This window comes from Chelon labrosus (genome assembly GCF_963514085.1).
Source record: "Chelon labrosus genome assembly, contig: SCAFFOLD_13_1, whole genome shotgun sequence".
NCBI lineage: Eukaryota > Metazoa > Chordata > Actinopteri > Mugiliformes > Mugilidae > Chelon > Chelon labrosus.
The window spans coordinates 8,181-21,464 of record NW_028181779.1 but is presented as its reverse complement, the minus strand read 5'-3'; the positions used below and the strand labels follow the sequence as shown (position 1 = coordinate 21,464).

Here is a 13,284-nt window from a genome sequence, read left to right as displayed (position 1 = left end):
AGTGGCACTTCTGTTGGGAAACTAGAGCAGCTCCATTTAATTCAATTTCCAAGCAACGGCATAACACTGGAGGAAAGTGTCGCACCACTTATCTACAGAAGAAGCACCTATTGGCGGTGACCACAGAGCTTTGGGCCTGAGTGGAGGGCCTGGTAATCTCCCAGTCAGTGCAGGGACGCTACATTAGCTCCTCTGATAGCCCGGATTAAGCTCAGGGGGTTTTAGGAGCAAACAACCTGCTTTTCAGTGTGCGATCGGGACGGACGAGGACAACCAGCGCCATGAGAGCTGTTCAGTTTTGTCTGCTGCTCCTGCTTTCCCTGGTCCTGCTGTCAACCAACAGTAAGAACTTTATTTTTTATTTTTTTCTATACCTCTTGATCCTTTTCCCTTATTAGATCACTTCTCATGTAATGTGAACTTTTCTGGAGTCTCTCCTCAGCTACAATTCTTCATTGCCTTTGACTTTCCTTTGTTATTCCTCCATTTTTGTGCCCCTCCTGAGAGGTTAGGTACCCGCTGAATGGATAACTATTATCCAAAGTGGCTCCATGTTGTGACACAATGTTGCACAGTTATTTTTATTTCTCAGCAAATGCCCAGTGTCTTTTAAAACTCCATTAAGGCAATTAGACATTAGAACAACCCCTCATTTATGCCATGTTTGCTGTTTGTTTAATTTTTTTCTGCTCGTTCTCATGAGTTTTGCTTCCCGTAGTCAGTCCACCAACAGTAACTAGCGGGCAATCCCGGCAGCTAATCTCTTAATAGGCCTGGAGGCTAATGCTTATTGCATGTGTGTCGTTGGGGATAGATTGGGGTCAACTACAAACAGCAGGGGGCATTTGTGCACCATGTCAACAAGTTGTAGTTGTATTGTCAGATTTGCGATTGTAGTCTGATTGATATGATATGCTTCATTTACTTGTCTGTCTTATTAAGTTGCTGGTCTACACTTCCAGGGCAACAAGTGTGTCTGAGGAACTTTTTTTTATATATATATCCTCTTCCTATCGAAATTGAATGATGACAGACACATCCGGGGCTGGAGGAGATTATTTTCCAAGGCCGACACGGGAGACGCGCTGCCGCGAAGAATGTTTGAAGCTCGCGGTGACTCCAGCTCTGATCCTCTTAGGAAGCAGCATTAAAGGCTGTTTGTGCAGGGCCGGTGCAGAATTTAGGAGAGGGATGGAGGGTTTCAAAAGGAAGCATTTAAGGAATATTTCAAAAAGGTCAGTTAGTTCTCAAACAACTGCTCCTTCCTCGGGAGAGCTTTAGAGAGACATTTAAGTGTTTTATCTGCTGCAGTGGGCTCCCGAGGCATTAGCGGAAGTTTCTGAAGATGTGTTTTTAAATATTAGGGCCCGGATGTAACTCTTTAGTTGATTTGGGGAGGTCTGTGTGAATTAAGTGATTAATTAGTGCTCTCTCTCTCTCGACTCTGGCTTCACTGTGCCGACGGAACAGCGGCACACAATCCTGCATGTGCATGCTCATCAAACCCACACGCGCAATTTTAATAAAGGATGAAAATACCCAGAGTTGAGGCCCTTGTAGACACTCGCTCACTCACCCATCTGCTCGTGCTCCACGGCCGGTACTCATTTCCTGCGGGCTGTACAGGTTCTGGGCCAGGCCCTTGTAGATATTGCATGAGCTTAACTAATAATGGCACTGAGATTATGAGAAAAAGAGACCGGGTTAGCTTGAGCACACCACACTGCAGACTTTGACATGGCAGCTTAAGTAAGAATATTGTCTGAATATGGATTTATAAAGCACATTATCCAGATATTTGTTGGAAAAATCATATATTACCATTATAAACATTTCCCATCAACTCAAACAATAGCATCGGGACAGTCTATAGCTCTGGTATTTGAGAAAAGTAGTATTGTATTTCCCTTGTAATATACTCCAGTAGCAAGTCTGTAGCAAGCATCCTTTTCAATCTTTGATTCTACATATCTTTAAACTACATACAACCAGGATGTGTTTGTGAATTTTCTCAGTCAGCCAGCTCATGTGCATATCTAAAACAGAGCTAAAACAAAGGCAGCTGGACATTTCACCGTCAACCAAGTGGCTTCTTCACTTCCTAATGATTGTGGGGAGTTTAGGTTTTTATTTGAAACATATATGAGTGAGCTGGCGCCAATAAAAAGAGGTCAGTCATATTCACCTGGGTTGCTACTTCTTTTCACGGTTAAGGGTGGAACAACCCATTTCTGGTCGTCAGTGGCTCAGTGGGGGAGATGCAGTCAAAATACAGTACAACTGTTCTATTTCACTAATCTCAAGTGCCTTTGTGTTTCATTTAGGTGAGGGCTTGCAGTGTTACACCTGCATGGGCTCCAACAATGACGACTGCAACCGGCAAGGCTCCAAATCTTGTCCCAACTACTCTGATGCCTGCGCCATAGTGGTGGGCCATGACAGTGAGTCCAACACTGACAGTGTAGTAGCCTTTTCTTTTTACCGGTTTACTTGTTTTTGTTCTACCAACAATACAATAAGCTATTTATATTTGTGCGTGTGTGTTTAATAGAGAACAGGCTGCTGTCTCGAGACACATCTCAGTCAGTAGGGGGTTGAGGCTTTTAAGGGAATGAAGAGCTTTGCTACTCCTACTCAATGAATATCCTTAATTAGGACACCATGTGTTCATGGCACAGAGACAGATTTACAAAGCCAATAGTTCATTTTGTAGTTTAGCTCTAGCTTAGAGATTTCTATTTAACTGATTTCACTAATGATTCAGACTAAATTCATAAAGTTGGCGTGTTTTTCTCCACTTTCAGGATGCCTAGAGGGAGTAATTTACTCAGTTACTGTGCTTAAACCCCCAAGCAAGAGCTGTTTTTGGGCCACCAATTCTCAGCAGCAACAAAAAAAAAAAAAGAAGAAAAAGCAAGACCTGGCTGGCCAGGACAATTTGTTTTTGCAACACATTTATATCAGTTGGTCCATGTAGCGGCTGACAAATCAGAGTAACTGACTTCTGTGTCTGCCTGTCTGTTAGGTGGCGTGATGAAGTCATGCTCCTACAAGTCTTTCTGCAGCCAGGCCAACAGCCAGGGCTACAGAGCGCCAGGTGTCAGAGTTCACTGCTGCTACAGTGATGACTGCAACGTAACAAGCTTCGCCTCCAGGCTTCCTCCTCTCAGCTATTTGCTGCTGTTGGTTCCGTTATTGTTCCATTGCTTTTTCAAGTAGACGCACGGCTCAGCTCGATTGTGCTGACAACGATCCATCATCCGACACAAATGCCAACTACTTTGCCAAATGCCTCTTTTCACACTATATTACTTACTCTCATGCTCGTATTTACTACCATTCCACTTCACTTTTGTTTGTCTAAACACAATCCCAGACATCAGGGAGATGCTGCACATAGTAGAGCTTGAGGGTCTAGATGAGGCTGTGAAGATTATATGCACCATGTTGGATTGAATCCATTAAGAAGTACTGAAGTAGATGCGTCTTTCAATGGATTTCACTAAGCCAATAAGTGGAGGATCCTGAGGGAAGTGCTGAAATAACAAACAGAGATAATTTTTTATTTTCTTCCTGTGTTAAAGAAGAACAGATTCAGTTGGAATTCAGCAGCTTCCTCGTCCGGGTTTGATGCTCACCACACAATATGTGAATCTTTTTGATCAAGGTCTTTTTTATTTTTCAAATATAACAAATACAAGAAATACAATTCACACATGGAACAAACAAGATTAGTTCCTGTCCAAACAAACAAACTTCCCGTGCCCCCCACCCACTTGTACTGGAACCCAAGAAAATTTCAATACATCCAGATTGACACATACACAGACTAGGTGAATAAAAAGGAAGACTATAACGAAGTGAAACTGAAGAAAAAAAAAAAAAAAAAAACAACAACATACATTTGGGTTACATAGATATGTTAATAGCTGCCGTGCCTTCCACAAAGGAGATAAATGGCTGCCATATGACATAGAATTTTCTAGTGGTCCCTCTTACAGTATATCTAATTTTTTCTAAATGAACATAACTCATAACTTCCCTTATCCATTGGCCATATGTTGGGGGGGAAGCATCTTTCCATTTAAACAGGATAAGTCTCCTGGCCAACAAAGAGCAGAAGGCCATCATACTTAAGTGGTTCCCAGAAAAAGCAGCACCCACCGGAGCCACACCAAATAGTGAAATCAAAGGAGATGGGTGCACTGTTTTCCCACAAATTCTGGAGAATGCCTCAAAGATAGAATGCCAAAAACTGTATAACATAGGGCATGACCAAAACATGTGCAGTAGTGTAGCAGGAGCTTGTCTGCAACGATCACATGTAGGGTCAAAACCTGCCTTAATCCTAGACAATCTATCTTTGGTCCAATGAAGACGGTGGACTATTTTGAATTGAACCACAGTGTGTCTGAGGCATATAGAGGAAGAGTAAATTCGCTGAATAATTTTTTGCCATGTTTCCTCTGAAATTGTTTGATCTAAGTCGGTTTCCCACTTTACTCTAAGGCCGCCCAGACTGTTCATGTTGTGTGTATTGAGTAATGTATAAATTCTGCCTATTATTTTTTTTATGTTGACTTTAGATTTCAAAATTGTTTCAAGCAGAGATTCAGGAGGGCTCAGTGGGAAACAGTCAGAGTTGGAAGACACAAACCCTCTAAGCTGCAAATACCTGTAGAAGTGTGATTTGTTAAGGCCATATTTCTGTTGCAGCTGTGCAAAAGAAGCAAACTTATTTTCAATATAAAGATCAGACAATGTACATAATCCACTTCTTGCCCAGACATTAAAAGCTTCATCCATCATTGATGGGACAAACATATGATTTTTCATCAATGGTGTAGTAAGTGAAAGATCAGTGAGATTAAAGGTCCTTCTAAACTGGTTCCAGATTTTAATTGAATGAATAACAACTGGATTAGTGGTGAATGTTGAGATAGGCTGATCCAAAGGTAATTTGGAACATAATAGAGCTGCTGGGGAGGAAGAACCAATGGATGCCCTCTCCAGCCCTGTCCATTCAGTACTATTAACATCCAAGCCATCATCTCTCAACCAGTATAGCAAAGCTCTTATATTGGCAGCCCAGTGATAATACATAAAATTTGGAAGTGCCATACCTCCCATTGTGCGAGGCCTCTGTAATATATTTTTATTAATCCTGGGCTGCTTTTTATGCCAAATAAATGATGAAATATGACTGTTTAATTTGGAAAAAAAAGATTTTGTTAGAAAAATAGGGAGACATTGAAATAAATATAAAAACTTAGGGAGAACGTTCATCTTAATCGTGTTGATCCTTCCCCCTAAGGAGAGAGGCAGAGGGTCCCAACGCTCCAGGTCTTGTTTAAGATTACTTAATAGGGGATGATAATTAGCCTTATAGAGATCCTTGTGATTACGTGTGACCCAAATACCTAAGTATTTTATTTTGTTGGGACTAAATTTAAAGGGGGTCGTCCCAAAGTATGATCTGTCTACAGAAGAGATAGGCATAAGTTCACTTTTCTCAAAGTTGACCTTATAGCCAGATAGTTTTCCGAACTTTGTGAGTAAAGTCGATAATTCAGGAAGGCTTGAGAGGGGGTCCGATATAAATAATAACATGTCATCGGCATAAAGTGAGACTTTATGCTCCAAACCTGCCCGGTGTATCCCTTTAATGGTGGGGCACTGCCTCAGGGCTAATGCAAGCGGCTCAAGTGCGACAGCAAACAAAAGTGGTGACAGAGGGCACCCCTGTCTTGTGCCCCGCCCCAGCTCAAAATAGGTGGATAAATTATTATTGGTGCGAACTGCAGCCATCGGAAGCGTGTATAGGATTCTAATCCAGGAGATGAATTTAGGGCCGAAATTAAATGTTTCCAGAGTCTTGAAAAGATAGTCCCACTCCACCCGATCAAACGCTTTTTCAGCATCGAGTGAAAGCATCACCTCAATGTTACAATATGTGAATCTTATGGGAACTAGACTATTTCTTTGTGGTTGCACTTATCATTTTCCAAAATATGTCTTGCCTGTTATCCGTTGAAGTGTTTCAAGATAACTGGTGTTGCAGCAGATGTCACTTTGGCTAAATATGGCACTCCGAATCGTCTGAGCTGGTGTGTTCTTACATCATTAGTCTTCTGCCTGTCAATCACATAACTGAGTTGTTGAGATATTTTGAAAGGCAACGAGAATAAACTTCTCTTACATTCTAAATCCATATAAGCCTTTTACATGTACGGGTGAGTTACGGTGATGAGGTTAATCCACTGTGTTTGAAGTAATTTAAAGAGTACACCTCATTAGAAGATGGGTCATAGTATGCATAAATAATATCTGGGTGACTGAACTCTGTTTATGGTGCAATTTCTTTTCAGTAATTTCCTGTTGTGATGTACATTAAACTGCAACTACACATTTCATCCAAAAACCGAGACTAAAATGTAGATAACTGGACTTGTTGGTTTCCTTGAAGACGTCTTGCCACTCATTTCACCTCCTGAACCAAAGAAGTAAGTTGGATGAGTTGTGAAACGTCTTCAAGAAAACCCAACAAGTCCCCTTGCCTTTGTTTTTGCCTTTTTTTGGGGATATACTATGACTTGGATGACAGAGGACCTTGACAGCATGCATTTTAGTTTAGTCATTAATTTGAATGTAAGAAATTGCATTATACTGTGTTAGAATAAGTCCTAGCCTGTTTTACACTACGCTGCAAACTCATTCTTTTACTTGTTTTATGTACATTTTTCGTATTTTTTTAATTAAAATGTAAATTAATCTTAAAAAACAAAGACACATTCTGAATTGTATATACTATACTGAATGCAACTACTGTATATTCTTCTATTGAACACAGCTGGAGCAAATGCTGGATGTACAGACGAAATCATCATAAACCTGTGTAAAAACAGCCAATATAAAAGTCCTTTCTGACTGAGTCAGTGTCTTTAAAAGTGGCAAACATCACTAACCAAATTTCTTTTGCAGAGAAAGAAAGCAGGATGTCGGTTTAATTTTAAATAACTTGATATGTATGCTCTTTGCTTTCAGCAATGATAAAACGAATCCTCGATGCCACAGTACGTGTTAGTCACACTCCATTATAACTAATTATTCTGACTTAAGATGATTAAGATTTTCAAAATCTGCAAAGGTCATATTGGCAGTTTTCAGATGGTGTTTATAATTGGTGGAAATTTTTATTTGCTTAATTTCTCCCTTTTTTATTTTCCAATAGAACACTGTAATAATAAAAATGTAATGTAAACAACTAATCAAAGCAGGGAAGTGAACAGATTATAATACTTTTTTAAAAAGGATATGTACTTATGTGATATAACTCAAGGTACAGTATCAATAAAAGAAGGGTGACTTCCAGCGTTACAGAGCAAAAACAGTTCTTAATGTTAGGCAGGTGACTGATAAACAATGTGACATGTTTTATTTGAACATGAAATGAATGGCCTGTTCGAATAATAAAAAAAATCCAATATCCTGCCAAGTTATCTAAATTTGCTCCGTGTATTATGTGCATATGAACAGGTGAGGCATTGATATACCATAGACATGATCTGTTGCAATGGAATGTGTATTCAACCAGTCCTATAGAACCAACAGCACAGATGGAAACAACATCTGTTCGCAGGTTGATCCGTGTTAATATATTGTGAGAGAAAAGATAATATTGACATCTGTTGTGTTAATGAGATTCCGTGCTTACAGCACATCTCATCTAAACATACTAGCTAAGTATGAAACTGCCAGTATAGACTTTCCCCTTTTGTGTTAGTAAATGTGATGACGTTATTAGCTGTGGGCGGGGCTTAGTTGGAGGCAAAACAATCAACAGGAAGACGTTAGCTAACTCAGATTAGCAGTTTGTGTCAGGTTGTTTTTAACAGTGGTGGAAGAAAACACAGTTTTAAAAAAAAAAAAAAATATCTTCAGTCACTCACTATCCAGAACAGCGACTATTACGTCAAAATGTTGACAAAAAAATTAAAATGTCATCCGGGCCATGCTGGCCGACCTGTATGCAGTAACACAAGGGATGGACGATCTGAGAGGATTGGCTGTTTGTGTAACGGCCGGTACATTTACACGTACTTGACAGAGCGTGTTCACTAAAAACAAACTGAGGGCATATAAGTACTTAAAATGACTACAAGTATGTCCTGAATGATCACGAACAAGACTTAACAGAGGACTATGTGTTGTGCGAGCTGAAGTTCTGCCTAGCTAGCGGCAAGGCCAGACAACAAACACGCCATCAGGCTTGGATTATTGAGAACCGAACCAACGGCTACGTCCGGACAGCTAACTGGCACTAGCATGTCTGAGTAAGTAACCTACACATCTCCTGTCAACCATAAAGTTAACTGTGTTATATATATGGTTATTTGCTAATGGTGGCTATTACACAGGCTAATGGCTAAGAGGCGAAGTAGCAAAATATTGTTAGCTGGAGCTTCAGAGTATCAGCGTATTGTATTATTACTAACTGTAGCTAACTAAACGCAGACATACTAGTTATTTTATCCAGTGCGCTAATTTGTGATTAGATTAGAGTAACCAAACCTACACACACAAGAATTTTTAATGTCAGTCCAGTGCTTTAGTTTTATTGCGTTTAACCACAGGTTTCTTTGATCTTTTTGACTCGGTCGGGAGTGGGAGCTGGTTTACAATAAAATTTAAGTTTGGAGCTTCATATACATTCACGCATTATAACTGTTCATACATCTATTCAAACGCATCTATCGAAATGTCTAACAAACTCGGCATAAACTTAATCTGTATACTACATAAAACGTAGTTTGCATAGCCATTTGCATACTGTTCATACTCTGTAAATATCCTGTAAAGTTTACAGAGGACGTTTACAGTGTAAACGTCCTGTCAACACTGTATTCGCTGTATGTAACACACACACTGCATATTATGCAACTGTGCACGTACTGTAGGATATAGCGCCATTTAACTCTAGTACTTTCTCTTCCGCACATACCTTTGTTTTCTGTAAGTGATAGCTTCTTTGCTCATCTGGTTAGGTGCTAACTGCATTTCATTGGCTCTGTAGCTGCACTCCGCAATGCATAATGACAATGAAATTGAATCTAATGTAATCCAATACTGCAAATCATCTGCTCTTGCAGTTCTCTCAGCTTCCACTGTGAGGCAGTCTAGCCACACTTGAGACTTGAGCAGATGCCATCAAATTCGCAAGAGTGTTGCAATGAATATTGACCAACCACGCCTCATGGGTACTGCTGAGACTGACTTGAGCCAGTAGTTTTAATAATTGAACTGTTTTATGGGGTTTGCACTTTATTTATAAATTGTGAGAACACTCTCCTTCGGCTCCTTGCTTTGAAGCAGAGTTCTGCTCTCTCTCTCTCGTGATGTCCCGCTGCTCTCTCCTTTGACAGGCAGGCGTGAGAGTGTGAACAGATTGCCCTGGAGGGGGATAGACACTGACCCCAAACCGTGAGTCTCCAGGCCTGCTTGGCCCGGTGCTCACGTCCCGAGACAGCCAAAAGCACGGCCCCACGCCAGGCCCCATCAGCTTTATTTGAAAGGTTTCTTTAACTTGCGCTTTAATTAGGATGGGAGGTGAAGCTTTGCCTAAACTTGAAGGTCTGACGGAGGGTCAACAGGTCAGGGTGCATGTTGGGGCGCTTAAAGTTTGTCCGGTAGCGCTCATAGTTCACTTCAGCGTGTTCAGCAGTGTGACAGTTGTGATTTCCTTTTCAAGCGAGACTGTTTTGGTGCACTGTGCGGTTTCTTTGCTGCGTGCCTGTCACGGAAATGTCACCTGTGCTTTTCACCAACAGACATCTTGTCGGACAGAGTTTATAATTTCGATGGAGGATTTGAAAGTGCAATCATGGCCAAAGCCCCCGCTGTATTTGGAACGTCCCTGGACAATAACACCAGTCACCATTCCCCACATGTATGCCATCGGAGCTAAAACTGAAGGTCATTGCCATGGCAACTTTGCTGTTTAAATTGGAGTATGTTTAATCCCAATCCTCCGGCACCTGAAGACATTATCACCACAAATCCCACTGTCAGTCATCAAAAGGGATGAGCCGGCTGCCCTTTAAGAGAGGCTGTGCGAAAGTAACAAGGCTGTAGAAAAGTCATGTCTACAGTTTCTAAAGTAAACCAGACAGGTTTCACTCCTCAAGAATGATAGTGAATGTCCCACACACTGACATATCCATGAATATTTCTTTTTTTTTTGTGAGTGTGGGTTTGTTGTGTGTGTTTTGCAGTTATCAGAGAAGATTTATCAATTGCTGAGTGTGTTTTGATTAGGCTATGCCCTGGAAAGATTGATGTCTCTCTGAGAAACTCGCCAGCTGTCAAACACACTGCTCTGGTCTCTATTGCTTTTTTTTTTAATTATTAATATTATATTTATTTACCTGGCGTATTGATTGCATGACCTGTTTGTAATGACAGCAGGCTGCAGCAGAACTGATTGGATTTGTCAACACAAATATAAAATCTGTATGTATCTTAGGAAAGCAGTTGTGTTTTCCAATAACTGTCAGATTATTCTTCTGCATTAATTAGGTTGATGACAGGCCAATGGTTTGGTTGGAGTCTCGATGAAACAATGAAAATGAAACAATGAAATGAACTTGTGAACCACTGGTGGAATCCAGGTCTTGCCCACATAGGCACACCATCTAGGACAGTCCCCCCTCTGTGCAAATAACAGATATCAGTTGTCCCAGGATGGGTCAGCCTGCCTTGGCAACATTGAGGTTTGGATGCAGTCCCACAAATTAACCATACTTAATGAGGTTTGTGTCCACGCCAGCAATCTACCTATAAATCAGTGATCAGCTGCTCTGTCAAGCGACAGCCGACATCACAGACTTGGAAGACATGAAGACCAGTGGTTGCAAAAACAAACAAACACGTAGAAGCTAAAAGCACACACTACTCGACATCAAATGCTCGTGCTATTGTGGGGAGGGAACAAAAGCTTTCGGGGGGGATGCGAGAGTGTGAGATGATGGCTGTGTTTACAAGTGCCCGGGTCTTGGCTGGTCCTCCCGGGTTCACTAAACGGTCACTGGTTCTGAGGTCTCCGGGTCTCGGGTCTTTTTTAAAAAGATCTGTGAAGCAGAATTAAAGTGATCTACCTCCGGACCCCGGACAGAGGCAGCATAAGCAGTTTTGGTCTTCAAAAAAGGGAAATAGGAAGGCTACAGAGAGTGAGAGGGGGACAGTGGGGCGACTAAAGAGGCACCCGGGTGAAAGAGGAGAAGGAGAATTGTGTGTAATGAGTGTGTTCCTCTGCCTGAGCTACTTTGAAATGTGACTAAGTGGTACTCCTTCCGTGAGGCCGGTTCCTGGCTTGAAGACTATGAGGAGCCCGCCTAGAGAACCTGAAGCTGACAGGAAGCAATGCATAGACTCCAGAAGGCGTACAGCTCATTTAAACTTTGGATAATATTTCATCTGATAAAGCTTTCCATGAAATTTAAAACAGAGATTAGCGTGGAAATAATGTGCCTGACATAAAATAAAAGTAAGCCTTCCTATAAACTAATCCCTGCCACCTTAATGTCTCGCAGTGAAACAGTTTCCGTCTTTTTGCCTTAACGTATTTGCATTAATCCACTCAGTTCACATCCTGAAACATTGACAGTTACTACGTCAAGCACAGCGATAAACAAATAAATAATTATACCACAAAATAAGTTCTTCTGAAAACAGATTTCATGAGCAATATGCAGTGTTTCACAACATAAACAACATATTTCAGATGTCATAGCTGCTCATTAGTGGATAAATTCCAAGTAATAAAGCTTTGAGCCAATATATAGCATCTAGACTTTCCACCATATGTTCTCTGCAGTTTTCACCACCTCCCGAGTTTCTTCTCATGAGAAGACAGTGTTTGCACAATTTCTGTTTCAGCTATAGCTGTGTGTACAGGCTGTCTATTTTTGTTATCCCCACCGGATGAACAGAGGAGCACGATTATATAGAGGGAAGGTTCCTGTGATGAGCTTTCTGTAGAATTAGCACACTTTGGCTAATTCTATGCGTCTTACAGGAGGAACAACATCTGAATCTGTATGCACAGGCTTTGAGCTTTTAGTGGGAAAATAGATAATGCAAGCATGACAAGTCGTCATGAGCGATTTAAAAATGACAAAGAGGATGAATTATATTATGGAGGACTGTGGAAAAGGATTGCAACTGTTTTGAATGAGTGTTGGGGGAAAGGGTAACAAAAGAGAGGAGAGGAAAGCAGACCTTGGAGCCAAAACCAAATCACATCAGTAACCGCTGCGCCCCGGGGTGAGGGCAGGCTCAGTCAGCCGTACCATGCAACTGGGATAATTAGTTTTGGAAAGGAATATCAACTGATATAATTGAGCATTCTCCACTAATGAAGATCCTCTGTGTTGTCGCTATTGAGGCGCTAATTGACGGGAGAGGGATGTGTGGGTTGGGTGCAGGGAGGAGGGTGAAGGGCTGTGCAGGATATGATGGCGGAGGTGCTGCCTACGCTGGCAAGCAAAAGTTTTTCAGGTTGGCTGATCTCTATTAGGCAGGTTTTATTTAGTAGTCAGTGACTCACTGTCTGCTTTCATTCACACAAACGACTGATAGTGTGTGTATGACGCTAACTCGCCACTTTCCACTAAAGGCTCAAAAGGAGATGAAAGAAAACTTTCCGTGGAGTTTAGACAGATAAGAGTGGTGAGGGAAAAATCACAGGAGTCCGAGGGATGGGGGTGGTGGGAGTTTAGGTGTTGCACAGGTCGTGTTGGGAGTTTTCGATTGAGGGAAGCAGAGGGTCGAGGATTTGTAGAGGGAGGGCTGTGCGGAGGGGTCATGGTGAAATCAGTTGAGGGAATAATAGGAAAGCAAATTGGTTTTGACAAGTTTGGGGAGCTGGAAGTAATGCAGTCCTTTTAAAGGGGAGAATATCCAGCAAAACTATGAGATAATCAGGGGTACCATTCAGGAGCTGGGTGAGGGGAAGGACCCAAGCCAAAACACGGGGCCTGCTGGTGACCCCGAAGGGCCCACGAAACAGGGTCAGAACTCATGTACCACCTACAGGGGGCGACAGGTCGAAAGCGAGAGACGAATATCTTAATGGAAAAGTGAAAGTTGTGTTGAAGCTTTCACAGTTTGTGTAATCTTCCCATATGAACTCCTTAGATGACATTTCCCATAATCTCCAGTCTTCAAAATCTTTCGGGAGATTGATTAAGAACACGCCAATCCATGAATAAATCCATTAAAGAAAAG

The 13,284-nt window shown here is 41.5% G+C and overlaps 1 protein-coding gene across 1 annotated transcript; it reads left to right on the top strand.

The window, feature by feature from the left end:
• Nucleotides 1-281: 281 nt before the first annotated feature.
• LOC311509694 (uncharacterized protein) lies at nt 282-3,435 on the top strand (the record flags this gene model as incomplete). Its single annotated transcript, XM_084575118.1, has 3 exons — nt 282-342; nt 2,325-2,441; nt 3,026-3,435. The coding sequence occupies 3 exons, from the start codon at nt 282-284 to the stop codon at nt 3,217-3,219; spliced, it is 372 nt and encodes a 123-aa protein (XP_084431244.1). The 3' UTR covers nt 3,220-3,435.
• Nucleotides 3,436-13,284: the final 9,849 nt, after the last annotated feature.